Source organism: Oncorhynchus nerka, linkage group LG17 (genome assembly GCF_034236695.1).
Source record: "Oncorhynchus nerka isolate Pitt River linkage group LG17, Oner_Uvic_2.0, whole genome shotgun sequence".
Lineage (NCBI taxonomy): Eukaryota > Metazoa > Chordata > Actinopteri > Salmoniformes > Salmonidae > Oncorhynchus > Oncorhynchus nerka.
Window position 1 is genome coordinate 3,348,962 of NC_088412.1, and position 23,904 is coordinate 3,372,865.

Here is a 23,904-nt window from a genome sequence, read left to right on the forward strand (position 1 = left end):
TTCAGAGAGTACTCACACCCAGTTACTTCAGAGAGTATTCACACCCAGTTACTTCAAAGAGTACTCACACCCAGTTACTTCAGAGAGTACTCACACCCAGTTTCTTCAGAGAGTACTCACACCCAGTTACTTCAGAGAGTATTCACACCCAGTTACTTCAGAGAGTACTCACACCCAGTTACTTCAGAGAGTACTCACACCCAGTTACTTCAGAACGTATTCACACCCAGTTACTTCAGAACGTATTCACACCCAGTTACAGTTAAAACCGTAACAAACGTGGCAAATTAACTTTATGTCCTAAATACAAAGTGTAATATTTAGAGCAAATCCAACAACACATTACTCAGTGCCACTCTCCATATTTTTCAAGCACGGTGGTGGCTGCATCATGTTATGGGTATGCGTGTCATCGGCAAGGACTAATGAGTTTATATTGTTATAAAAATAAATTAGACAGAACTAAGCACAAGCAAAATCCTAGAGGAAAACCTAGTTCAGTCTGCTTTCCACCAGAAAATGGGAGATGAATTCATCTTTCAGCAGGACAATAACCTAAAACCAAGATGACATTGAATGTTCCTGAGTTGATTAGTTACACTTTTGACTTAAATCACCTTGAAAATCTATGGCAAGACCTGAAAATGGCTGTCTAGCAATGATCAACAACCATCACATGCGTATAAAATAACGTAAAATAACAGGACAAGTAATAATACTCAATGAGAAACAACCATTAAGCCACAGGTGCTAGTTAAGGTTAGAGGTCAGGGTACATACCTCTCTTGCAGGAGGTCCCTCTGTAACCCGGGGAACAGACACAGGTACCGTCCTCAGGTGAGCAGGATCCTCTATTCTGACAGGAGCAGGTGACGGAGCAGTTTGGACCCCACAACCCCTGAGGACACACACTGTCACACCGGATACCTGTAGACAGACACACACACACACACACACACAACCACACACAATCAGAACCCCCGAGGACGCACACTGACACAGTGGATACCTGTAGGGCTGGGGAGTAGGGAGTAGGGCTGGGGAGTAGGGAGTAGGGCTGGGGAGTAGGGAGTAGGGCTGGGGAGTAGGGAGTAGGGCTAGGGAGTAGGGCTGGGGAGTAGGGAGTAGGGCTAGGGAGTAGGGCTGGGGAGTAGGGAGTAGGGCTAGGGAGTAGGGCTAGGGAGTAGGGAGTAGGGAGTAGGGCTAGGGAGTAGGGCTGAGGAATAGGGAGTAGGGCTGGGGAGTAGGGAGTAGGGCTAGGGAGTAGGGAGTAGGGCTAGGGAGTAGGGAGTAGGGCTGAGGAGTAGGGAGTAGGGCGTAGGGAGTAGGGCTGAGGAGTAGGGCGTAGGGAGTAGGGCTAGGGAGTAGGGCTGAGGAGTAGGGAGTAGGGAGTAGGGCTAGGGAGTAGAGAGTAGGGCTAGGGAGTGGAGAGTAGGGAGTAGGGCTAGGGAGTAGAGAGTAGGGCTAGGGAGTAGGGCTAGGGAGTAGGGAGTAGGGCTAGGGAGTAGAGAGTAGGGCTAGGGAGTAGAGAGTAGGGCTAGGGAGTAGAGAGTAGGGCTAGGGAGTGGAGAGTAGGGCTAGGGAGTGGAGAGTAGGGAGTAGGGCTAGGGAGTAGAGAGTAGGGCTAGGCAGTGGAGAGTAGGGAGTAGGGCTAGGGAGTAGGTAGTAGGGCTAGGGAGTAGAGAGTAGGGCTAGGGAGTGGAGAGTAGTGAGTAGGGCTAGGGAGTAGGGAGTAGAGAGTAGGGCTAGGGAGTGGAGAGTAGTGAGTAGGGCTAGGGAGTAGAGAGTAGGGCTAGGGAGTGGAGAGTAGTGAGTAGGGCTAGGGAGTAGAGAGTAGGGCTAGGGAATAGAGAGTAGGGCTAGGGAGTGGAGAGTAGGGAATAGGGTTAGGGAGTAGAGAGTAGGGCTAGGGAGTGGAGAGTAGAGCTAGGGAGTGGAGAGTAGGGAGTAGGGCTAGGGAGTAGAGGGTGGGGAGTAGGGCTAGGGAGTAGAGATTAGGGCTAGGGAGTGGAGAGTAGGGAGTAGGGCTAGGGAGTAGAGAGTAGGGCTAGGGAGTGGAGAGTAGGGAGTAGGGCTAGGGAGTAGAGAGTAGGGCTAGGGAGTGGAGAGTAGTGAGTAGGGCTAGGGAGTAGAGAGTAGGGCCAGGGAATAGAGAGTAGGGCTAGGTAGTGGAGAGTAGGGAGTAGGGCTAGGGAGTAGGGAGTATGGCTAGGGAGTAGTGCTAGGGAGTAGGGAATAGAGAGTATGGCTAGGGAGTGGAAAGTAGGGAGTAGGGCTAGGGAGTAGAGAGTAGGGCTAGGGAGTAGGGCTAGGGAGTAGGGAGTATGGCTATGGAGTAGTGCTAGGGAGTAGAGAGTAGTGCTAGGGAGTGGAGAGTAGTGCTAGGGAGTAGAGAGTAGGGCTAGGGAGTGGAGAGTAGGGCTAGGGAGTAGGGCTAGGGAGTAGGGCTAGGGAGTAGGGAGTAGGGCTAGGGAGTAGAGAGTAGGGCTAGGGAGTAGAGAGTAGGGCTAGGGAGTAGAGAGTAGGGCTAGGGAGTGGAGAGTAGGGCTAGGGAGTAGAGAGTAGGGCTAGGGAGTAGAGAGTAGGGCTAGGGAGTAGAGAGTAGGGCTAGGGAGTAGGGCTAGGGAGTAGAGAGTAGGGCTAGGGAGTAGAGAGTAGGGCTAGGGAGTAGGGCTAGGGAGTAGAGAGTAGGGCTAGGGAGTAGGGCTAGGGAGTAGAGAGTAGGGCTAGGGAGTAGGGCTAGGGAGTGGAGAGTAGGGCTAGGGAGTAGAGAGTAGGGCTAGGGAGTAGGGCTAGGGAGTAGGGCTAGGGAGTAGGGCTAGGGAGTAGGGCTAGGGAGTGGAGAGTAGGGCTAGGGAGTAGAGAGTAGGGCTAGGGAGTAGAGAGTAGGGCTAGGGAGTGGAGAGTAGGGCTAGGGAGTAGAGAGTAGGGCTAGGGAGTAGAGAGTAGGGCTAGGGAGTAGAGAGTAGGGCTAGGGAGTGGAGAGTAGGGCTAGGGAGTGGAGAGTAGGGAGTAGGGCTAGGGAGTAGAGAGTAGGGCTAGGGAGTAGAGAGTAGGGCTAGGGAGTGGAGAGTAGGGCTAGGGAGTAGAGAGTAGGGCTAGGGAGTGGAGAGTAGGGCTAGGGAGTAGAGAGTAGGGCTAGGGAGTAGGGCTAGGGAGTAGAGAGTAGGGCTAGGGAGTAGGGCTAGGGAGTGGAGAGTAGGGCTAGGGAGTAGAGAGTAGGGCTAGGGAGTAGAGAGTAGGGCTAGGGAGTAGAGAGTAGGGCTAGGGAGTAGAGAGTAGGGCTAGGGAGTAGAGAGTAGGGCTAGGGAGTAGGGCTAGGGAGTAGGGAGTATGGCTAGGGAGTAGTGCTAGGGAGTAGGGAGTATGGCTATGGAGTAGTGCTAGGGAGTAGGGAATAGAGAGTATGGCTAGGGAGTGGAAAGTAGGGAGTAGGGCTAGGGAGTAGAGAGTAGGGCTAGGGAGTAGGGCTAGGGAGTAGGGAGTATGGCTAGGGAGTAGTGCTAGGGAGTAGGGAGTATGGCTATGGAGTTGTGCTAATAAAATACCACAGTAGAAACCAGCAAACAACCATTCAAAATACAGTACCAGTCAAAAGTTTGGACACACCTACTCATTCAAGAGTTTTTCTTCATTTTTTAAACTATTTTCTATATTGTAGAATAATAGTGAAGACATAAAAACAATGAAATAACACATATGGAATCATGCAGAAACCAAATAAAAGGGTTAAACAAATCAAAATATATTTAATATTTGAGATTCTTCAAAGTAGCCACCAAAGCTTTGCCTTGATGACAGCTTTTACAATGTTATTTCATAGTGTTGATGTCTTCACTATTATTCTATACGATGTAGAAAATAGTAAAAAATAAAGAAAAAAGCCCTTGACTGAGTAGGTGTGTCCAAACGTTTGACTGGTAGTGTACATAGAGATCAGGGCAAGGCACACGTGAAGATGAATACAGGAACCCTTCTATCCCTCTGACCCTCGGTGCGAGACGATCCTACAGAGAGCAGCAAAGCAGAAACACTGTATCCAGTGAGGTCCTTGTGTTCTAAAAATAGTCCCCCCCCCCCCCCCCGTTGGAGTTCACGAGTACTCACCCCCCCAAAAAAAAAAAAAATCATGAGGGTACTTGAACAGTGGAAAAATATCAAATGCCCATCCCTACAGACACCCACAAATCACCCTTTCAAGCTCATGCAGCCTCTCCCTCTGTTCCAGAGAGACAGCTCATTTGAGATGTACTTTGACAGAGAAGAGAGCCTCAGAGACACAGAGAGCAGCTGGGCTCTGTGACCATTAAGAAGAATACTTTGAATTAAAGAACAGCTAATCTCCGGGGACGATCCTCACACAGTATATAGTACCTGGGTCCCTTTGAGGGGGAGGCAGAAGGGCGAGGAGAGGTGGTGGTGCAGGAGAGGTGAGTTAGTCAGAAACAGTCCTTTGTTGGAGAGTCAGAGGGCTAAGGGAAGGTGGGCGGAGGGGGGATGGGAAGGAGGTGTGAGGACAGGAGGGTGAGCAGGGGGGAGGAAGTTAGTCAGGAACATGCAGACTGATCTTCAAAGTGAGGCTTGATTCAGAGGCTGTTTGAGGTTCTGTTCTTTCTACTAAGACCCCGGTAGAATAAAACATGCATCTCAAATTAAACCATATTCCCTTTATAGTGCACTGCTTTTGACCAGGGCCCCTAGGGACTATGAATGGAATAGGGTGTCTGATCAGGGCCCCTAGGGACTATGAATGGAATAGGGTGTCTGACCAGGGCCCCTAGGGACTATGAATGGAATAGGGTTTCTGACCAGGGCCCCTAGGGACTATGAATGGAATAGGGTGTCTGACCAGGGCCCCTAGGGACTATGAATGGAATAGGGTGTCTGATCAGGGCCCCTAGGGACTATGAATGGAATAGGGTGTCTGATCAGGGCCCCTAGGGACTATGAATGGAATAGGGTGTCTGACCAGGGCCCCTAGGGACTATGGAGAGAATAGGGTGTCTGACCAGGGCCCCTAGGGACTATGAATGGAATAAGGTGTCTGATCAGGGCCCCTAGGGACTATGAATGGAATAGGGTTTCTGACCAGGGCCCCTAGGGACTATGAATGGAATAGGGTGTCTGACCAGGGCCCCTAGGGACTATGAATGGAATAGGGTGTCTGATCAGGGCCCCTAGGGACTATGAATGGAATAGGGTGTCTGATCAGGGCCCCTAGGGACTATGAATGGAATAGGGTGTCTGACCAGGGCCCCTAGGGACTATGGAGAGAATAGGGTATCTGACCAGGGCCCCTAGGGACTATGAATGGAATAGGGTGTCTGACCAGGGCCCCTAGGGACTATGAATGGAATAGGGTGTCTGACCAGGGCCCCTAGGGACTATGAATGGAATAGGGTGTCTGACAAGGGCCCATGGAGGGAATAGGGTGTCTGACCAGGGCCCCTAGAGACTATGAATGGAATAGGGTGTCTGACCAGGGCCCATGGAGGGAATAGGGTGTCTGACCAGGGCCCCTAGGGACTATGAATGGAATAGGGTGTCTGACCAGGGCCCCTAGGGACTATGAATGGAATAGTGTGTCTGACCAGGGCCCCTAGGGACTATGAATGGAATAGTGTGTCTGACCAGGGCCCCTAGGGACTATGAATGGAATAGGGTGCCTTTCTGTCAGCCAATAAATACAGAGAGAACCTCTTTGAGCCAGATCACAAACACAGACCCTTCGACAGGCTGGCAAGGGAGGAGAGGAGGGGGAGAGGACAGGAGAGGAGGGGGAGAGGAGAGGGAGAGGAAAGAGAGAGGAGGGGGAGAGGAGAGGGAGATGAGAGAGAGAGGAGGGGAGAGGAGAGGAGAGGAGAGGAGGGGGAGAGGGAGAGGAGAGGGAGAGGAAAGAGAGAGGGGGAGGGGAGAGGGAGAGGCGAGGGAGAGGAGGGGGAGAGGAGAGGGAGATGAGAGGGAGAGGAGGGGGAGAGGAGGGAGAGGAGGGGAGAGGAGAGGGAGAGGCGAGGGAGAGGAGGGGAGAGGAGAGGAGAGGCGAGGGAGAGGAGGGGGAGGAGGGGAGATGAGAGGGAGAGGAGGGGGAGATGAGAGGGAGAGGAGGGGAGAGGAGAGGGAGATGAGAGGAGAGGAGGAGGAGAGGAGGGGAGAGGAAAGAGAGAGGAGGGGGAGAGGAGAGGGAGATGAGAGGGAGAGGAGAGATGAGAGGGAGAGGAGGGGGAGAGGAGAGGAGATGAGAGGAGGGAGAGGGAGAGGAGATGAGAGGGAGATGAGAGGGAGAGGAGGGGGAGAGGAGAGGGAGATGAGAGGGAGAGGAGGGGGAGAGGAGAGGGAGAGGAGAGGAGAGGAGGGGGTGAGGGGAGGGAGATGAGAGGGAGAGGAGGGGAGAGGAGAGGGAGAGGAGAGGGAGAGGAGGGAGAGAGGGAGGGAGAGGCGAGGGAGAGGCGGGGAGAGGAGAGGGAGAGGAGGGGGAGAGGAGGGGGAGAGGAGAGGGAGATGAGAGGGAGAGGAGGGGGAGAGGAGAGGGAGATGAGAGGGAGAGGAGGGAGAAGGAGATGAGAGGGAGAGGAGAAGGAGATGAGAGGAGGGGAGAGGAGAGGGAGATGAGAGGGAGATGAGAGGCAGAGGAGGGGGAGAGGAGAGGGAGATGAGAGGGAGAGGAGGGGAGAGGAGAGGGAGAGGAGGGGGAGAGGAGAGGGAGATGAGAGGGAGAGGAGGGGGAGAGGAGAGGGAGAGGAGGGGGAGAGGGAGAGGGAGAGGAGGGGAGAGGAGAGGGAGAGGCGAGGGATAGGAGGGGAGAGGAGGGGGAGGAGAGGGAGAGGAGGGGGAGATGAGGGGAGAGGAGGGGGAGAGGAGAGGGAGAGGAGGGGGAGAGTGTCAAGTCTCTTCAGAGGAGGGGGAGAGGAGAGGGAGATGAGAGGGAGAGGAGGGGGAGAGGAGAGGGAGAGTGTCAAGTCTCTCCAGAGGAGGGGAGAGGAGAGGGAGAGGAGGGGGAGAGGAGAGGGAGAGGAGAGGGAGAGGAGGGGGAGAGGAGGGGGAGAGTGTCAAGTCTCTCCAGAGGAGGGGGAGAGGAGAGGGAGAGTGTCAAGTCTCTTCAGAGGAGGGGAGAGGAGAGGGAGAGGCGAGGGAGAGGAGGGGGAGAGGAGGGGGAGATGAGGGGGAGAGGAGGGGGAGAGGAGAGGGAGAGCAGAGGGAGATGAGAGGAGAGGAGGGGGAGAGTGTCAAGTCTCTTCAGAGGAGGGGGAGAGGAGAGGGAGATGAGAGGGAGAGGAGGGGAGAGGAGAGGGAGAGTGTCAAGTCTCTCCAGAGGAGGGGGAGAGGAGAGGGAGATGAGAGGGAGAGGAGGGGGAGAGGAGAGGGAGAGGAGAGGGAGAGGAGGGGGAGAGGAGAGGGAGAGGAGAGGGAGAGTGTCAAGTCTCTTCAGAGGAGAGGGAGATGAGAGGGAGAGGAGGGGAGAGGAGAGGGAGAGGAGAGGGAGAGGAGGGGGAGAGGAGAGGGAGAGTGTCAAGTCTCTTCAGAGGAGGGGGAGAGGTCCCACCGCCCAATTAGAGCTGAGCAACACACACACACACACACACACACACACACACACACACACACACACACACACACACACACACACACACACACACACACACACACACACACAGACACACACAGACACATGCAAATTCATCTACAAATGAATGATTTATTTTCCTATTCCAGCTGTGCTATTTTATCACAAGGTTACGCCGTTCCAATGGCGGGGTTATAATGTGAAAACTCCACCAGAGTTGACTGGTGTTGCGGCTGTAGCCTGGTGTAGACTGGTGTAGCAGCTGTAGCCTGGTGTAGCCTGGTGTAGCCTGCTGTAGCCTGGTATAGCAGCTGTAGCCTGGTGTAGCCTGGTGTAGCAGCTGTAGTCTGGTGTAGCCTGGTATAGCCTGGTATAGCCTGGTGTAGCTGCTGTAGCCTGGTGTAGCCTGGTGTAGCCTGGTGTAGACTGGTGTAGACTGCTGTAGCCTGGTGTAGCCTGGTGTAGACTGGTGTAGCAGCTGTAGCCTGGTGTAGCCTGGTGTAGCCTGCTGTAGACTGGTGTAGACTGGTGTAGCCTGGTGTAGACTGGTGTAGACTGGTGTAGACTGGTGTAGCCTGCTGTAGCCTGGTGTAGCCTGGTGTAGACTGGTGTAGACTGGTGTTGCTGCTGTAGACTGGTGTATCTGGTGTAGCTGGTGTAGACTGGTGTAGCAGCTGTAGCCTGGTGTAGCCTGGTATAGCCTGGTATAGCCTGGTGTAGCCGGGTGTAGCCTGGTGTAGACTGGTGTAGCCTGGTGTAGCCTGGTGTAGACTGGTGTAGCAGCTGTAGCCTGGTGTAGCCTGGTGTAGCCTGCTGTAGCCTGGTATAGCAGCTGTAGCCTGGTGTAGCCTGGTGTAGCAGCTGTAGTCTGGTGTAGCCTGGTATAGCCTGGTATAGCCTGGTGTAGCTGCTGTAGCCTGGTGTAGCCTGGTGTAGCCTGGTGTAGACTGGTGTAGACTGCTGTAGCCTGGTGTAGCCTGGTGTAGACTGGTGTAGCTGCTGTAGCCTGGTGTAGCCTGGTGTAGCCTGGTGTAGACTGGTGTAGACTGGTGTAGCCTGGTGTAGACTGGTGTAGACTGGTGTAGACTGGTGTAGCCTGCTGTAGCCTGGTGTAGCCTGGTGTAGACTGGTGTAGACTGGTGTTGCTGCTGTAGACTGGTGTATCTGGTGTAGCTGGTGTAGACTGGTGTAGCAGCTGTAGCCTGGTGTAGCCTGGTATAGCCTGGTATAGCCTGGTGTAGCCTGGTGTAGCCTGGTGTAGACTGGTGTAGCCTGGTGTAGACTGGTGTAGACTGGTGTAGCCTGGTGTAGCCTGCTGTAGCCTGGTGTAGCCTGGTGTAGCAGCTGTAGCCTGGTGTAGCCTGGTATAGCCTGGTATAGCCTGGTGTAGCCTGCTGTAGCCTGGTGTAGCCTGGTGTAGACTGGTGTAGCCTGGTGTAGACTGGTGTAGACTGGTGTAGCCTGGTATAAGCCTGGTATAGCCTGGTGTAGCTGCTGTAGCCTGGTGTAGCCTGGTGTAGACTGGTGTAGACTGGTGTAGACTGCTGTAGCCTGGTGTAGACTGGTGTAGACTGGTGTAGCTGCTGTAGCCTGGTGTAGACTGGTGTAGACTGGTGTAGACTGGTGTAGCCTGGTGTAGCCTGCTGTAGCCTGGTGTAGCCTGGTGTAGCAGCTGTAGACTGGTGTATCCTGGTGTAGACTGGTGTAGCCTGGTGTAGACTGGTGTAGACTGGTGTAGACTGGTGTAGCCTGCTGTAGCCTGGTGTAGCCTGGTGTAGCAGCTGTAGCCTGGTGTAGCCTGGTATAGCCTGGTATAGCCTGGTGTAGCCTGCTGTAGCCTGGTGTAGCCTGGTGTAGACTGGTGTAGCCTGGTGTAGACTGGTGTAGACTGGTGTAGCCTGCTGTAGCCTGGTGTAGCCTGGTGTAGACTGGTGTAGCCTGGTGTAGACTGGTGTAGACTGGTGTAGCCTGGTGTAGACTGGTGTAGACTGGTGTAGACTGGTGTAGCCTGCTGTAGCCTGGTGTAGCCTGGTGTAGCAGCTGTAGCCTGGTGTAGCCTGGTATAGACTGGTGTAGCTGCTGTAGCCTGGTGTAGCCTGCTGTAGCCTGGTGTAGCCTGGTGTAGACTGGTGTAGCCTGGTGTAGACTGGTGTAGACTGGTGTAGCCTGGTATAAGCCTGGTATAGCCTGGTGTAAATGTAAATGTAATGTAAATGTAGCCTGGTATAGACTGGTGTAGCTGCTGTAGACTGGTGTTGCTGCTGTAGACTGGTGTATCTGGTGTAGCTGCTGTAGCCTGGTGTAGACTGGTGTAGACTGCTGTAGCCTGGTGTAGACTGGTGTAGCCTGCTGTAGCTGCTGTAGACTGGTGTAGACTGCTGTAACCTGGTGTAGACTGCTGTAGCCTGGTGTAGACTGGTGTAGACTGGTGTAGCCAGTTGTAGACTGGTGTTGACTGGTGTAGACTGGTGTAGCTGCTGTAGACTGGTGTAGACTGGTGTAGACTGCTGTAGACTGGTGTTGACTGGTGTAGACTGGTGTTGCAGCTGTAGACTGGTGTTGCTGCTGTAGACTGGTGTTGACTGGTGTAGACTGGTGTAGCAGCTGTAGCCTGGTGTAGCCTGGTATAGACTGGTGTAGCTGCTGTAGACTGGTGTATCTGGTGTAGACTGGTGTAGACTGGTGTAGCCTGGTGTAGACTGGTGTAGACTGCTGTAGCCTGGTGTAGCCTGGTGTAGACTGGTGTAGACTGGTGTAGCCTGGTGTAACCTGGTGTAGACTGGTGTAGACTGCTGTAGCCTGGTGTAGACTGGAGTAGCCTGGTATAGCTGGTGTAGACTGGTGTAGACTGGTGTGGCCTGCTGTAGCTGCTGTAGACTGGTGTAGACTGCTGTAGCCTGGTGTAGACTGGTGTAACCTGGTGTAGACTGCTGTAGCCTGGTGTAGACTGGTGTAGACTGGTGTTGCTGCTGTAGACTGGTGTATCTGGTGTAGCTGGTGTAGACTGGTGTAGCAGCTGTAGCCTGGTGTAGCCTGGTATAGCCTGGTATAGCCTGGTGTAGCCTGGTGTAGCCTGGTGTAGACTGGTGTAGCCTGGTGTAGACTGGTGTAGACTGGTGTAGCCTGGTGTAGCCTGCTGTAGCCTGGTGTAGCCTGGTGTAGCAGCTGTAGCCTGGTGTAGCCTGGTATAGCCTGGTATAGCCTGGTGTAGCCTGCTGTAGCCTGGTGTAGCCTGGTGTAGACTGGTGTAGCCTGGTGTAGACTGGTGTAGACTGGTGTAGCCTGGTGTAGCAGCTGTAGACTGGTGTAGACTGGTATAGACTGGTGTAGCTGCTGTAGCCTGGTGTAGACTGGTGTAGACTGGTGTAGCCTGGTGTAGCAGCTGTAGCCTGGTGTAGCCTGGTATAGACTGGTGTAGCTGCTGTAGCCTGGTGTAGCCTGGTATAGCTGGTGTAGACTGGTGTAGCCTGGTGTAGACTGGTGTAGCCTGGTGTAGCCTGCTGTAGCCTGGTGTAGCCTGGTAGGGCCTGGTGTAGCTGCTGTAGCCTGGTGTAGCTGCTGTAGCCTGGTGTACACTGGTGTAGCTGCTGTAGCCTGGTGTAGCTGCTGTAGCCTGGTGTAGCCTGGTGTAGCTGCTGTCGCCTGGTGTAGCTGGTGTAGCTGCTGTAGCCTGGTGTAGACTGCTGTAGCCTGGTGTAGCTGCTGTAGCCTGCTGTAGCCTGGTGTAGCCTGGTGTAGACTTGTTTAGATGCTGTAGCCTGGTGTAGCTGCTGTAGCCTGGTGTAGACTGGTGTAGCTGCTGTCGCCTGGTGTAGGTGGTGTAGCTGCTGTAGCCTGGTGTAGACTGCTGTAGCCTGGTGTAGCCTGGTATAGACTGGTGTAGCTGCTGTAGACTGGTGTTGCTGCTGTAGACTGGTGTATCTGGTGTAGCTGCTGTAGCCTGGTGTAGACTGGTGTAGACTGCTGTAGCCTGGTGTAGACTGGTGTAGCCTGCTGTAGCTGCTGTAGACTGGTGTAGACTGCTGTAACCTGGTGTAGACTGCTGTAGCCTGGTGTAGACTGGTGTAGACTGGTGTTGCTGCTGTAGACTGGTGTAGCAGCTGTAGCCTGGTGTAGCTGCTGTAGCCTGGTGTAGCTGGTGTAACTGCTGTAGCCTGGTGTAGCCTGGTGTAACTGCTGTAGCCTGGTGTAGCCTGGTGTAGCCTGGTGTAGCCTGCTGTAGCCTGGTGTAGCTGCTGTCGCCTGGTGTAGCTGGTGTAACTGCTGTAGCCTGGTGTAGCTGCTGTAGCTGCTGTAGCCTGGTGTAGCTGGTGTAGCTGCTGTAGCCTGGTGTAGCCTGGTGTAGCCTGGTGTAGCTGCTGTAGCCTGGTGTAACTGCTGTAGCCTGGTGTAGCTGGTGTAGCCTGGTGTAGCTGCTGTAGCCTGGTGTAGCCTGGTGTAGCTGGTGTAGCCTGGTGTAGCTGGTGTAGCTGCTGTAGCCTGGTGTAGCCTGGTGTAGCTGCTGTAGCCTGGTGTAGCTGGTGTAGCTGCTGTAGCCTGGTGTAGCCTGGTGTAGCTGCTGTAGCCTGGTGTAGCTGGTGTAGCTGCTGTAGCCTGGTGTAGCTGCTGTAGCCTGGTGTAGCTGGTGTAGCTGCTGTAGCCTGGTGTAGCCTGGTGTAGCTGCTGTAGCCTGGTGTAGCTGGTGTAGCTGCTGTAGCCTGGTGTAGCCTGGTGTAGCTGCTGTAGCCTGGTGTAGCGTGGTGTAGCAGCTGTAGCCTGGTGTAGCCTGGTATAGACTGGTGTAGCTGCTGTAGCCTGGTGTAGCCTTCTGTAGCCTGGTGTAGCCTGGTGTAGACTGGTGTAGCCTGGTGTAGACTGGTGTAGACTGGTGTAGCCTGGTATAAGCCTGGTATAGCCTGGTGTAGCTGCTGTAGCCTGGTGTAGCCTGGTATAGACTGGTGTAGCTGCTGTAGACTGGTGTTGCTGCTGTAGACTGGTGTATCTGGTGTAGCTGCTGTAGCCTGGTGTAGACTGGTGTAGACTGCTGTAGCCTGGTGTAGACTGGTGTAGCCTGCTGTAGCTGCTGTAGACTGGTGTAGACTGCTGTAACCTGGTGTAGACTGCTGTAGCCTGGTGTAGACTGGTGTAGACTGGTGTAGCCAGTTGTAGACTGGTGTTGACTGGTGTAGACTGGTGTAGCTGCTGTAGACTGGTGTAGACTGGTGTAGACTGCTGTAGACTGGTGTTGACTGGTGTAGACTGGTGTTGCAGCTGTAGACTGGTGCTGCTGCTGTAGACTGGTGTTGACTGGTGTAGACTGGTGTAGCAGCTGTAGCCTGGTGTAGCCTGGTATAGACTGGTGTAGCTGCTGTAGACTGGTGTATCTGGTGTAGACTGGTGTAGACTGGTGTAGCCTGGTGTAGACTGGTCTAGACTGCTGTAGCCTGGTGTAGCCTGGTGTAGACTGGTGTAGACTGGTGTAGCCTGCTGTAGCTGCTGTAGACTGGTGTAGACTGCTGTAGCCTGGTGTAGACTGGTGTAACCTGGTGTAGACTGCTGTAGCCTGGTGTAGACTGGTGTAGACTGGTGTTGCTGCTGTAGACTGGTGTATCTGGTGTAGCTGGTGTAGACTGGTGTAGCAGCTGTAGCCTGGTGTAGCCTGGTATAGCCTGGTGTAGCCTGGTGTAGCCTGGTGTAGACTGGTGTAGCCTGGTGTAGACTGGTGTAGACTGGTGTAGCCTGGTGTAGCCTGCTGTAGCCTGGTGTAGCCTGGTGTAGCAGCTGTAGCCTGGTGTAGCCTGGTATAGCCTGGTATAGCCTGGTGTAGCCTGCTGTAGCCTGGTGTAGCCTGGTGTAGACTGGTGTAGCCTGGTGTAGACTGGTGTAGACTGGTGTAGCCTGGTGTAGCAGCTGTAGACTGGTGTAGACTGGTATAGACTGGTGTAGCTGCTGTAGCCTGGTGTAGACTGGTGTAGACTGGTGTAGCCTGGTGTAGCAGCTGTAGCCTGGTGTAGCCTGGTATAGACTGGTGTAGCTGCTGTAGCCTGGTGTAGCCTGGTATAGCTGGTGTAGACTGGTGTAGCCTGGTGTAGACTGGTGTAGCCTGGTGTAGCCTGCTGTAGCCTGGTGTAGCCTGGTAGGGCCTGGTGTAGCTGCTGTAGCCTGGTGTAGCTGCTGTAGCCTGGTGTACACTGGTGTAGCTGCTGTAGCCTGGTGTAGCTGCTGTAGCCTGGTGTAGCCTGGTGTAGCTGCTGTCGCCTGGTGTAGCTGGTGTAGCTGCTGTAGCCTGGTGTAGACTGCTGTAGCCTGGTGTAGCTGCTGTAGCCTGCTGTAGCCTGGTGTAGCCTGGTGTAGACTTGTTTAGATGCTGTAGCCTGGTGTAGCTGCTGTAGCCTGGTGTAGACTGGTGTAGCTGCTGTCGCCTGGTGTAGGTGGTGTAGCTGCTGTAGCCTGGTGTAGACTGCTGTAGCCTGGTGTAGACTGGTGTTGACTGGTGTAGACTGGTGTAGCTGGTGTAGACTGGTGTAGACTGGTGTAGCCAGTTGTAGACTGGTGTTGACTGGTGTAGACTGGTGTTGCAGCTGTAGACTGGTGTTGCTGCTGTAGACTGGTGTTGACTGGTGTAGACTGGTGTAGCAGCTGTAGCCTGGTGTAGCCTGGTATAGACTGGTGTAGCTGCTGTAGACTGGTGTTGCTGCTGTAGACTGGTGTATCTGGTGTAGCTGCTGTAGCCTGGTGTAGACTGGTGTAGACTGCTGTAGCCTGGTGTAGACTGGTGTAGCCTGCTGTAGCTGCTGTAGACTGGTGTAGACTGCTGTAACCTGGTGTAGACTGCTGTAGCCTGGTGTAGACTGGTGTAGACTGGTGTTGCTGCTGTAGACTGGTGTAGCAGCTGTAGCCTGGTGTAGCTGCTGTAGCCTGGTGTAGCTGGTGTAACTGCTGTAGCCTGGTGTAGCCTGGTGTAACTGCTGTAGCCTGGTGTAGCCTGGTGTAGCCTGCTGTAGCCTGGTGTAGCTGCTGTCGCCTGGTGTAGCTGGTGTAACTGCTGTAGCCTGGTGTAGCTGCTGTAGCTGCTGTAGCCTGGTGTAGCTGGTGTAGCTGCTGTAGCCTGGTGTAGCCTGGTGTAGCCTGGTGTAGCTGCTGTAGCCTGGTGTAACTGCTGTAGCCTGGTGTAGCTGGTGTAGCCTGGTGTAGCTGCTGTAGCCTGGTGTAGCCTGGTGTAGCTGGTGTAGCCCGGTGTAGCTGGTGTAGCTGCTGTAGCCTGGTGTAGCCTGGTGTAGCTGCTGTAGCCTGGTGTAGCTGGTGTAGCTGCTGTAGCCTGGTGTAGCCTGGTGTAGCTGCTGTAGCCTGGTGTAGCTGGTGTAGCTGCTGTAGCCTGGTGTAGCTGCTGTAGCCTGGTGTAGCTGGTGTAGCTGCTGTAGCCTGGTGTAGCCTGGTGTAGCTGCTGTAGCCTGGTGTAGCTGGTGTAGCTGCTGTAGCCTGGTGTAGCCTGGTGTAGCTGCTGTAGCCTGGTGTAGCCTGGTGTAGCCTGCTGTAGCCTGGTGTAGCCTGGTGTAGACTGGTGTAGCCTGGTGTAGACTGGTGTAGACTGGTGTAGCCTGGTGTAGCAGCTGTAGCCTGGTGTAGCCTGGTATAGACTGGTGTAGCTGCTGTAGCCTGGTGTAGCCTGGTATAGCTGGTGTAGCCTGGTGTAGCCTGCTGTAGCCTGGTGTAGCCTGGTGTAGCCTGGTGTAGCTGCTGTAGCCTGGTGTAGCTGCTGTAGCCTGGTGTACACTGGTGTAGCTGCTGTAGCCTGGTGTAGCTGCTGTAGCCTGGTGTAGCCTGGTGTAGCTGCTGTCGCCTGGTGTAGCTGGTGTAGCTGCTGTAGCCTGGTGTAGACTGCTGTAGCCTGGTGTAGCTGCTGTAGCCTGCTGTAGCCTGGTGTAGCCTGGTGTAGACTTGTTTAGATGCTGTAGCCTGGTGTAGCTGCTGTAGCCTGGTGTAGACTGGTGTAGCTGCTGTCGCCTGGTGTAGGTTGTGTAGCTGCTGTAGCCTGGTGTAGACTGCTGTAGCCTGGTGTAGACTGGTGTTGACTGGTGTAGACTGGTGTAGCTGGTGTAGACTGGTGTAGACTGGTGTAGCCAGTTGTAGACTGGTGTTGACTGGTGTAGACTGGTGTTGCAGCTGTAGACTGGTGTTGCTGCTGTAGACTGGTGTTGACTGGTGTAGACTGGTGTAGCAGCTGTAGCCTGGTGTAGCCTGGTATAGACTGGTGTAGCTGCTGTAGACTGGTGTTGCTGCTGTAGACTGGTGTATCTGGTGTAGCTGCTGTAGCCTGGTGTAGACTGGTGTAGACTGCTGTAGCTGCTGTAGACTGGTGTAGACTGTTGTAACCTGGTGTAGACTGCTGTAGCCTGGTGTAGACTGGTGTAGACTGGTGTTGCTGCTGTAGACTGGTGTAGCAGCTGTAGCCTGGTGTAGCTGCTGTAGCCTGGTGTAGCTGGTGTAACTGCTGTAGCCTGGTGTAGCCTGGTGTAACTGCTGTAGCCTGGTGTAGACTGGTGTAGCCTGGTGTAGCCTGGTGTAGCCTGCTGTAGCCTGGTGTAGCTGCTGTCGCCTGGTGTAGCTGGTGTAACTGCTGTAGCCTGGTGTAGCTGCTGTAGCTGCTGTAGCCTGGTGTAGCTGGTGTAGCTGCTGTAGCCTGGTGTAGCCTGGTGTAGCTGCTGTAGCCTGGTGTAACTGCTGTAGCCTGGTGTAGCCTGGTGTAGCTGCTGTAGCCTGGTGTAGCCTGGTGTAGCTGGTGTAGCCTGGTGTAGCTGGTGTAGCTGCTGTAGCCTGGTGTAGCCTGGTGTAGCTGCTGTAGCCTGGTGTAGCTGGTGTAGCTGCTGTAGCCTGGTGTAGCCTGGTGTAGCTGCTGTAGCCTGGTGTAGCTGGTGTAGCTGCTGTAGCCTGGTGTAGCTGCTGTAGCCTGGTGTAGCTGGTGTAGCTGCTGTAGCCTGGTGTAGCTGGTGTAGCTGCTGTAGCCTGGTGTAGCCTGGTGTAGCTGCTGTAGCCTGGTGTAGCTGCTGTAGCCTGGTGTAGCCTGGTGTAGCTGCTGTAGCCTGGTGTAGCCTGGTGTAGCTGCTGTAGCCTGGTGTAGCCTGGTGTAGCTGCTGTAGCCTGGTGTAGCTGGTGTAGCTGCTGTAGCCTGGTGTAGCCTGGTGTAGCTGCTGTAGCCTGGTGTAGCCTGGTGTAGCTGCTGTAGCCTGGTGTAGCCTGGTGTAGCTGCTGTAGCCTGGTGTAGCTGCTCTAGATGACATCCTGATACATGCTCGTGACTCAGTGTGAAGTCACTGTGTTAGAGGAGGAAGGGCTAATAGCAGGCGACTAACTCAGTTACAAGATGCCATTGCGTGTGTGTGGTCTCCAGGGGCATGTTGTTTATCATCCCCCTGTCAGAATGATGGGATTCTTTCTCCCTCCCTCTTTCCCACTCTTTTCACTTCACTCTGTACTGTGTCTCTTCTCCGTCCCTCCTCTCTGTCTCAATCGTGATCTCTCCCTTTCTCGCTCTCTCTTGCTCTGTCCACAGATACCCTCTCTGTCACTCTCCAGGTTAATACCACCCTCTCCGTCACTCTCCAGGTTAATACCACCCTCTCTGTCACTCTCCAGGTTAATACCACCCTCTCCGTCACTCTCCAGGTTAATACCACCCTCTCTGTCACTCTCCAGGTTAATACCACCCTCTCTGTCACTCACCAGGTTAATACCACCCTCTCCGTCACTCTCCAGGTTAATACCACCCTCTCTGTCACTCTTCAGGTTAATACCACCCTCTCCGTCACTCTCCAGGTTAATACCACCCTCTCCGTCACTCTCCAGGTTAATACCACCCTCTCTGTCACTCTCCAGGTTAATACCACCCTCACTGTCACTCTCCAGGTTAATACCACCCTCTCTGTCACTCTCCAGGTTAATACCACCCTCTCTGTCACTCTCCAGGTTAATACCACCCTCTCCGTCACTCTCCAGGTTAATACCACCCTCTCTGTCACTCTCCAGGTTAATACCACCCTCTCTGTCACTCTCCAGGTTAATACCACCCTCTCCGTCACTCTCCAGGTTAATACCACCCTCTCTGTCACTCTCCAGGTTAATACCACCCTCACTGTCACTCTCCAGGTTAATACCACCCTCTCTGTCACTCTCCAGGTTAATACCACCCTCTCTGTCACTCTCCAGGTTAATACCACCCTCTCTGTCACTCTCCAGGTTAATACCACCCTCTCCGTCACTCTCAGGTTAATACCACCCTCTCCGTCACTCTCCAGGTTAATACCACCCTCTCTGTCACTCTCCAGGTTAATACCACCCTCTCCGTCACTCTCCAGGTTAATACCACCCTCTCTGTCACTCTCCAGGTTAATACCACCCTCACTGTCACTCTCCAGGTTAATACCACCCTCTCTGTCACTCTCCAGGTTAATACCACCCTCTCTGTCACTCTCCAGGTTAATACCACCCTCTCTGTCACTCTCCAGGTTAATACCACCCTCTCTGTCACTCTCCAGGTTAATACCACCCTCTCTGTCACTCTCCAGGTTAATACCACCCTCTCCGTCACTCTCCAGGTTAATACCACCCTCTCTGTCACTCTCCAGGTTAATACCACCCTCACTGTCACTCTCCAGGTTAATACCACCCTCTCTGTCACTCTCCAGGTTAATACCACCCTCTCTGTCACTCTCCAGGTTAATACCACCCTCTCTGTCACTCTCCAGGTTAATGTCTCTCTCCCCAGTGAGGCCTCCTCCTCCTATCCTGTCTGTCTCTCCTCAGTGAGGCCTCCTCCTCCTATCCTGTCTGTCTCTCCCCAGTGAGGTCCCCTCCTCTTGTCCTGTGTGTCTCTCCATCTCCATCTCCATAGTCCTATCCTGTACCCTCCTGTCCCTGTCCACATGCAGGTCCCTCCAACCCTGCACTCTGCTAGCCCGTCCGGGTTGGGGAGCTCTCAGCCCTCCAGCCCTGCTGCACCCTGGTGACTCAATTAACCCAGACAGATGGCCTAGAGTCTCCAAACCTGTACAGTTTTAGAATGTGAGATCCCTGACACCCTCCCCTCCCCATCGTCCTTCACTCTCTCCTCCCTCCCTGCCTCCCTCCCTCTCTACTTCCTTTCCTCCCCTTCATCCTTCCTTTCCTCCCGATCCTCCCTCCCTCCCACCATCCTCCCTCCCTCCCACCATCCTCCCTCCCTCCCCATCCTCCCTCCCTCCCATCATCCTACCTCCCTCCCTCCCATCATCCTCCCTCCCTCCCTCCCTCCTTCCCTTTTGGTATGGGCTCCTCAGAACATATAATAACAGTCTATAAGCTCTGAGCTCAAGAGGTAGAGTAGAGCAGAACAGAGAGGACCACTGAGACTCGACAGCTTTGACCTTTATACTCAATCCATTCCTCTCCTCTGTCTCCTCTTACTATCTCCCTGTACTGAGATATGGTCCACTGCTATCCTGAGTCCTTCCTATCTCCCTGAGTCCACTGCTATCCTGAGTCCTTCCTATCTCCCTGAATCCACTGCTATCCTGAGTCCTTCCTATCTCTCTGAATCCACTGCTATCCTGAGTCCTTCCTATCTCCCTGAATCCACTGCTATCCTGAGTCCTTCCTATCTCCCAGAGTCTACTACTATCCTGAGTCCACCTTATCTCCCTGAGTCCACTGCTATCCTGAGTCCTTCCAATCTCCCTGAATCCACTGCTATCCTGAGTCCTTCCTATCTACCTGAATCCACTGCTATCCTGAGTCCTTCCAATCTCCCTGAATCCACTGCTATCCTGAGTCCTTCCAATCTCCCTGAATCCACTGCTATCCTGAGTCCTTCCTATCCCCCTGAGTCCACTGCTATCCTGAGTCATTCCTATCCCCCTGAGTCCACTGCTATCCTGAGTCCTTCCTATCTCCCCGAGTCCACTGCTATCCTGAGTCCTTCCTATCTCCCTGAGTCCACTGCTATCCTGAGTCCACCTTATCCCCCTGAGTGCACTGCTATCCTGAGTCCACCTTATCTCCCTGAGTCCACTGCTATCCTGAGTCCTTCCTATCTCCCAGAGTCTACTACTATCCTGAGTCCTTCCTATCTCCCTGAATCCACTGCTATCCTGAGTCCTTTCTATCTCCCTGAGTCCACTGCTATCCTGAGTCCTTCCTATCTCCCTGAGTCTACTGCTATCCTGAGTCCAACCTATCTCCCTGTACTGAGTCATGATCCACTGCTATCCTGAGTCCTTCCTATCTCCCTGAGTCTACTGCTATCCTGAGTCCACCTTATCTCCCTGAGTCCACTGCTATCCCGAGTCCTTCCAATCTCCCTGAGTCTACTGCTATCCTGAGTCCTACCTATCTCCCCGAGTCCACTGCTATCCCGAGTCCTTCCTATCTCCGTGAGTCCACTGCTATCCCGAGTCCAACCTATCTTCCTGTACTGAGACATGATCCACTGATATCCTGAGTCCTACCTATCTCCCTGAGTCAACTGTTATCCTGTGTCCTTCCTATCTCCCTAAGTCTACTGCTATCCTGAGTCCAACCTAGCTCCCTGAGTCCACTGCTATCCTGAGTCCTACCTATCTCCCTGAGTCCAGTGCTATCCTGAGTCCTTCCTATCTCCCTGAATCCACTGCTATCCTGAGTCCTTCCTATATCTCTGAATCCACTGCTATCCTGAGTCCTTCCTATCTCCCTGAATCCACTGCTATCCTGAGTCCTTCCTATCTCCCAGAGTCTACTACTATCCTGAGTCCACCTTATCTCCCTGAGTCCACTGCTATCCTGAGTCCACCTTATCCCCCTGAGTCCACTGCTATCCTGAGTCCACCTTATCTCCCTGAGTCCACTGCTATCCTGAGTCCTTCCTATCTCCCTGAGTCCAGTGCTATCCTGAGTCCTTCCTATCTCCCTGAATCCACTGCTATCCTGAGTCCTTCCTATCTCTCTGAATCCACTGCTATCCTGAGTCCTTCCTATCTCCCTGAATCCACTGCTATCCTGAGTCCTTCCTATCTCCCAGAGTCTACTACTATCCTGAGTCCTTCCTATCTCCCTGAATCCACTGCTATCCTGAGTCCTTCCTATCTCCCTGAGTCTACTGCTATCCTGAGTCCAACCTATCTCCCTGTACTGAGTCATGATCCACTGCTATCCTGAGTCCTTCCTATCTCCCTGAGTCTACTGCTACTATCCTGAGTCCACCTTATCTCCCTGAGTCCACTGCTATCCCGAGTCCTTCCAATCTCCCTGAGTCTACTGCTATCCTGAGTCCTACCTATCTCCCCGAGTCCACTGCTATCCCGAGTCCTTCCTATCTCCGTGAGTCCACTGCTATCCCGAGTCCAACCTATCTTCCTGTACTGAGACATGATCCACTGATATCCTGAGTCCTACCTATCTCCCTGAGTCCACTGCTATCCTGAGTCCACCTTATCTCCCTGAGTCCACTGCTATCCTGAGTCCTTCCTATCTCCCTGAATCCACTGCTATCCTGAGTCCTTTCTATCTCCCTGAGTCCACTGCTATCCCGAGTCCTTCCTATCTCCCTGAGTCTACTGCTATCCTGAGTCCAACCTATCTCCATGTACTGAGTCATGATCCACTGCTATCCTGAGTCCTTCCTATCTCCCTGAGTCTACTGCTACTATCCTGAGTCCACCTTATCTCCCTGAGTCCACTGCTATCCCGAGTCCTTCCAATCTCCCTGAGTCTACTGCTATCCTGAGTCCTACCTATCTCCCCGAGTCCACTGCTATCCCGAGTCCTTCCTATCTCCGTGAGTCCACTGCTATCCCGAGTCCAACCTATCTTCCTGTACTGAGACATGATCCACTGATATCCTGAGTCCTACCTATCTCCCTGAGTCCACTGCTATCCTGAGTCCACCTTATCTCCCTGAGTCCACTGCTATCCTGAGTCCTTCCTTTCTCCCTGAATCCACTGCTATCCTGAGTCCTTTCTATCTCCCTGAGTCCACTGCTATCCCGAGTCCTTCCTATCTCCCTGAGTCTACTGCTATCCTGAGTCCAACCTATCTCCCTGTACTGAGTCATGATCCACTGCTATCCTGAGTCCTTCCTATCTCCCTGAGTCTACTGCTATCCTGAGTCCACCTTATCTCCCTGAGTCCACTGCTATCCCGAGTCCTTCCAATCTCCCTGAGTCTACTGCTATCCTGAGTCCTACCTATCTCCCTGTGTCCACTGCTATCCCGAGTCCTTCCTATCTCCGTGAGTCCACTGCTATCCCGAGTCCAACCTATCTTCCTGTACTGAGACACGATCCACTGATATCATGAGTCCTTCCTATCTCCCTGAGTCTACTGCTATCCTGAGTCCTTCCTATCTCCGTGAGTCAACTGTTATCCTGTGTCCTTCCTATCTCCCTAAGTCTACTGCTATCCTGAGTCCAACCTAGCTCCATGAGTCCACTGCTATCCTGAGTCCTACCTATCTCCCTGAGTCCACTGCTATCCTGAGTCATTCCTATCTCCCTGAGTCCACTGCTACCCTGAGTCCTTCCTAGCTCCCTTAGTCTACTGCTATCCTGAGTCCTTCCTATCTCCCTGAATCCACTGCTATCCTGAGTCCTTCCTATCTCCCTGAATCCACTGCTATCCTGAGTCCTTCCTATCTCCCAGAGTCTACTACTATCCTGAGTCCACCTTATCTCCCTGAGTCCACTGCTATCCTGAGTCATTCCTATCTCCCCGAGTCCACTGCCAAGGAGAGACGGTCAGTCCCACAGGGGCTACTACACAATTGTTTTATTTTTTGGGGTTTCTCAGTGTTGATTGCTGTCCCCCTCCATTTAGGCTACTAAATGGATCCCCCAGGTACGACTTGGCCGACAGGCCATGATGAATAATTGTGAATATCTAGATTGTAGACAGTATTTACTGCACATACCCTCTTATGTTTTCTGTACATAGCATGGAACACTTCATTGCTTCATAAAAAGGGAGAACTTTATTAATAAATATGTTTAAGGTCAAATAAACCATAACAGGTTAAAATATATTGCTCCGAAAGATCCAGTATTCTACCTGTTTAGGCTTGTCTACTACAGATCCAGTATTCTACCTGTATACTACAGATCCAGTATTCTACCTGTATACTACAGATCCAGTATTCTACCTGTTTAGGCTTGTCTACTACAGATCCAGTATTCTACCTGTTTAGGCTTGTCTACTACAGATCCAGTATTCTACCTGTCTACTACAGATCCAGTATTCTACCTGTATACTACAGATCCAGTATTCTACCTGTTTAGGCTTGTCTACTACAGATCCAGTATTCTACCTGTTTAGGCTTGTCTACTACAGATCCAGTATTCTACCTGTCTACTACAGATCCAGTATTCTACCTGTATACTACAGATCCAGTATTCTACCTGTTTAGGCTTGTATACTACAGATCCAGTATTCTACCTGTTTAGGCTTGTATACTACAGATCCAGTATTCTACCTGTATACTACAGATCCAGTATTCTACCTGTTTAGGCTTGTATACTACAGATCCAGTATTCTACCTGTATACTACAGATCCAGTATTCTACCTGTATACTACAGATCCAGTATTCTACCTGTTTAGACTTGTATACTACAGATCCAGTATTCTACCTGTATACTACAGATCCAGTATTCTACCTGTATACTACAGATCCAGTATTCTACCTGTATACTACAGATCCAGTATTCTACCTGTTTAGACTTGTATACTACAGATCCAGTATTCTACCTGTATACTATAGATCCAGTATTCTACCTGTTTAGGCTTGTCTACTACAGATCCAGTATTCTACCTGTCTACTACAGATCCAGTATTCTACCTGTCTACTACAGATCCAGTATTCTACCTGTATACTACAGATCCAGTATTCTACCTGTTTAGGCTTGTATACTACAGACCCAGTATTCTACCTGTATACTACAGATCCAGTATTCTACCTGTATACTAAATATCCAGTATTCTACCTGTTTAGGCTTGTATACTACAGATCCAGTATTCTACCTGTATACTACAGATCCATTATTCTACCTGTATACTACAGATCCAGTATTCTACCTGTATACTACAGATCCAGTATTCTACCTGTATACTACAGATCCAGTATTCTACCTGTTTAGGCTTGTATACTACAGATCCAGTATTCTACCTGTATACTACAGATCCAGTATTCTACCTGTATACTACAGATCCAGTATTCTACCTGTATACTACAGATCCAGTATTCTACCTGTTTAGGCTTGTATACTACAGATCCAGTATTCTACCTGTTTAGGCTTGTCTATTACAGATCCAGTATTCTACCTGTATACTACAGATCCAGTATTCTACCTGTATACTACAGAT

The 23,904-nt window shown here is 52.7% G+C and overlaps 1 protein-coding gene across 1 annotated transcript in view; it reads right to left on the reverse strand.

The window, feature by feature from the left end:
• Positions 1 to 23,904, reverse strand: part of megf11 (multiple EGF-like-domains 11) — a 496,621-nt gene that overhangs the window by 77,441 nt on the left and 395,276 nt on the right. Inside the window, exon 13 of the mRNA XM_065002744.1 lies at positions 781 to 927. Coding sequence (XP_064858816.1) covers positions 781 to 927 — 147 coding nt within the window. The remainder of the gene's footprint in view (positions 1 to 780; positions 928 to 23,904) is intronic.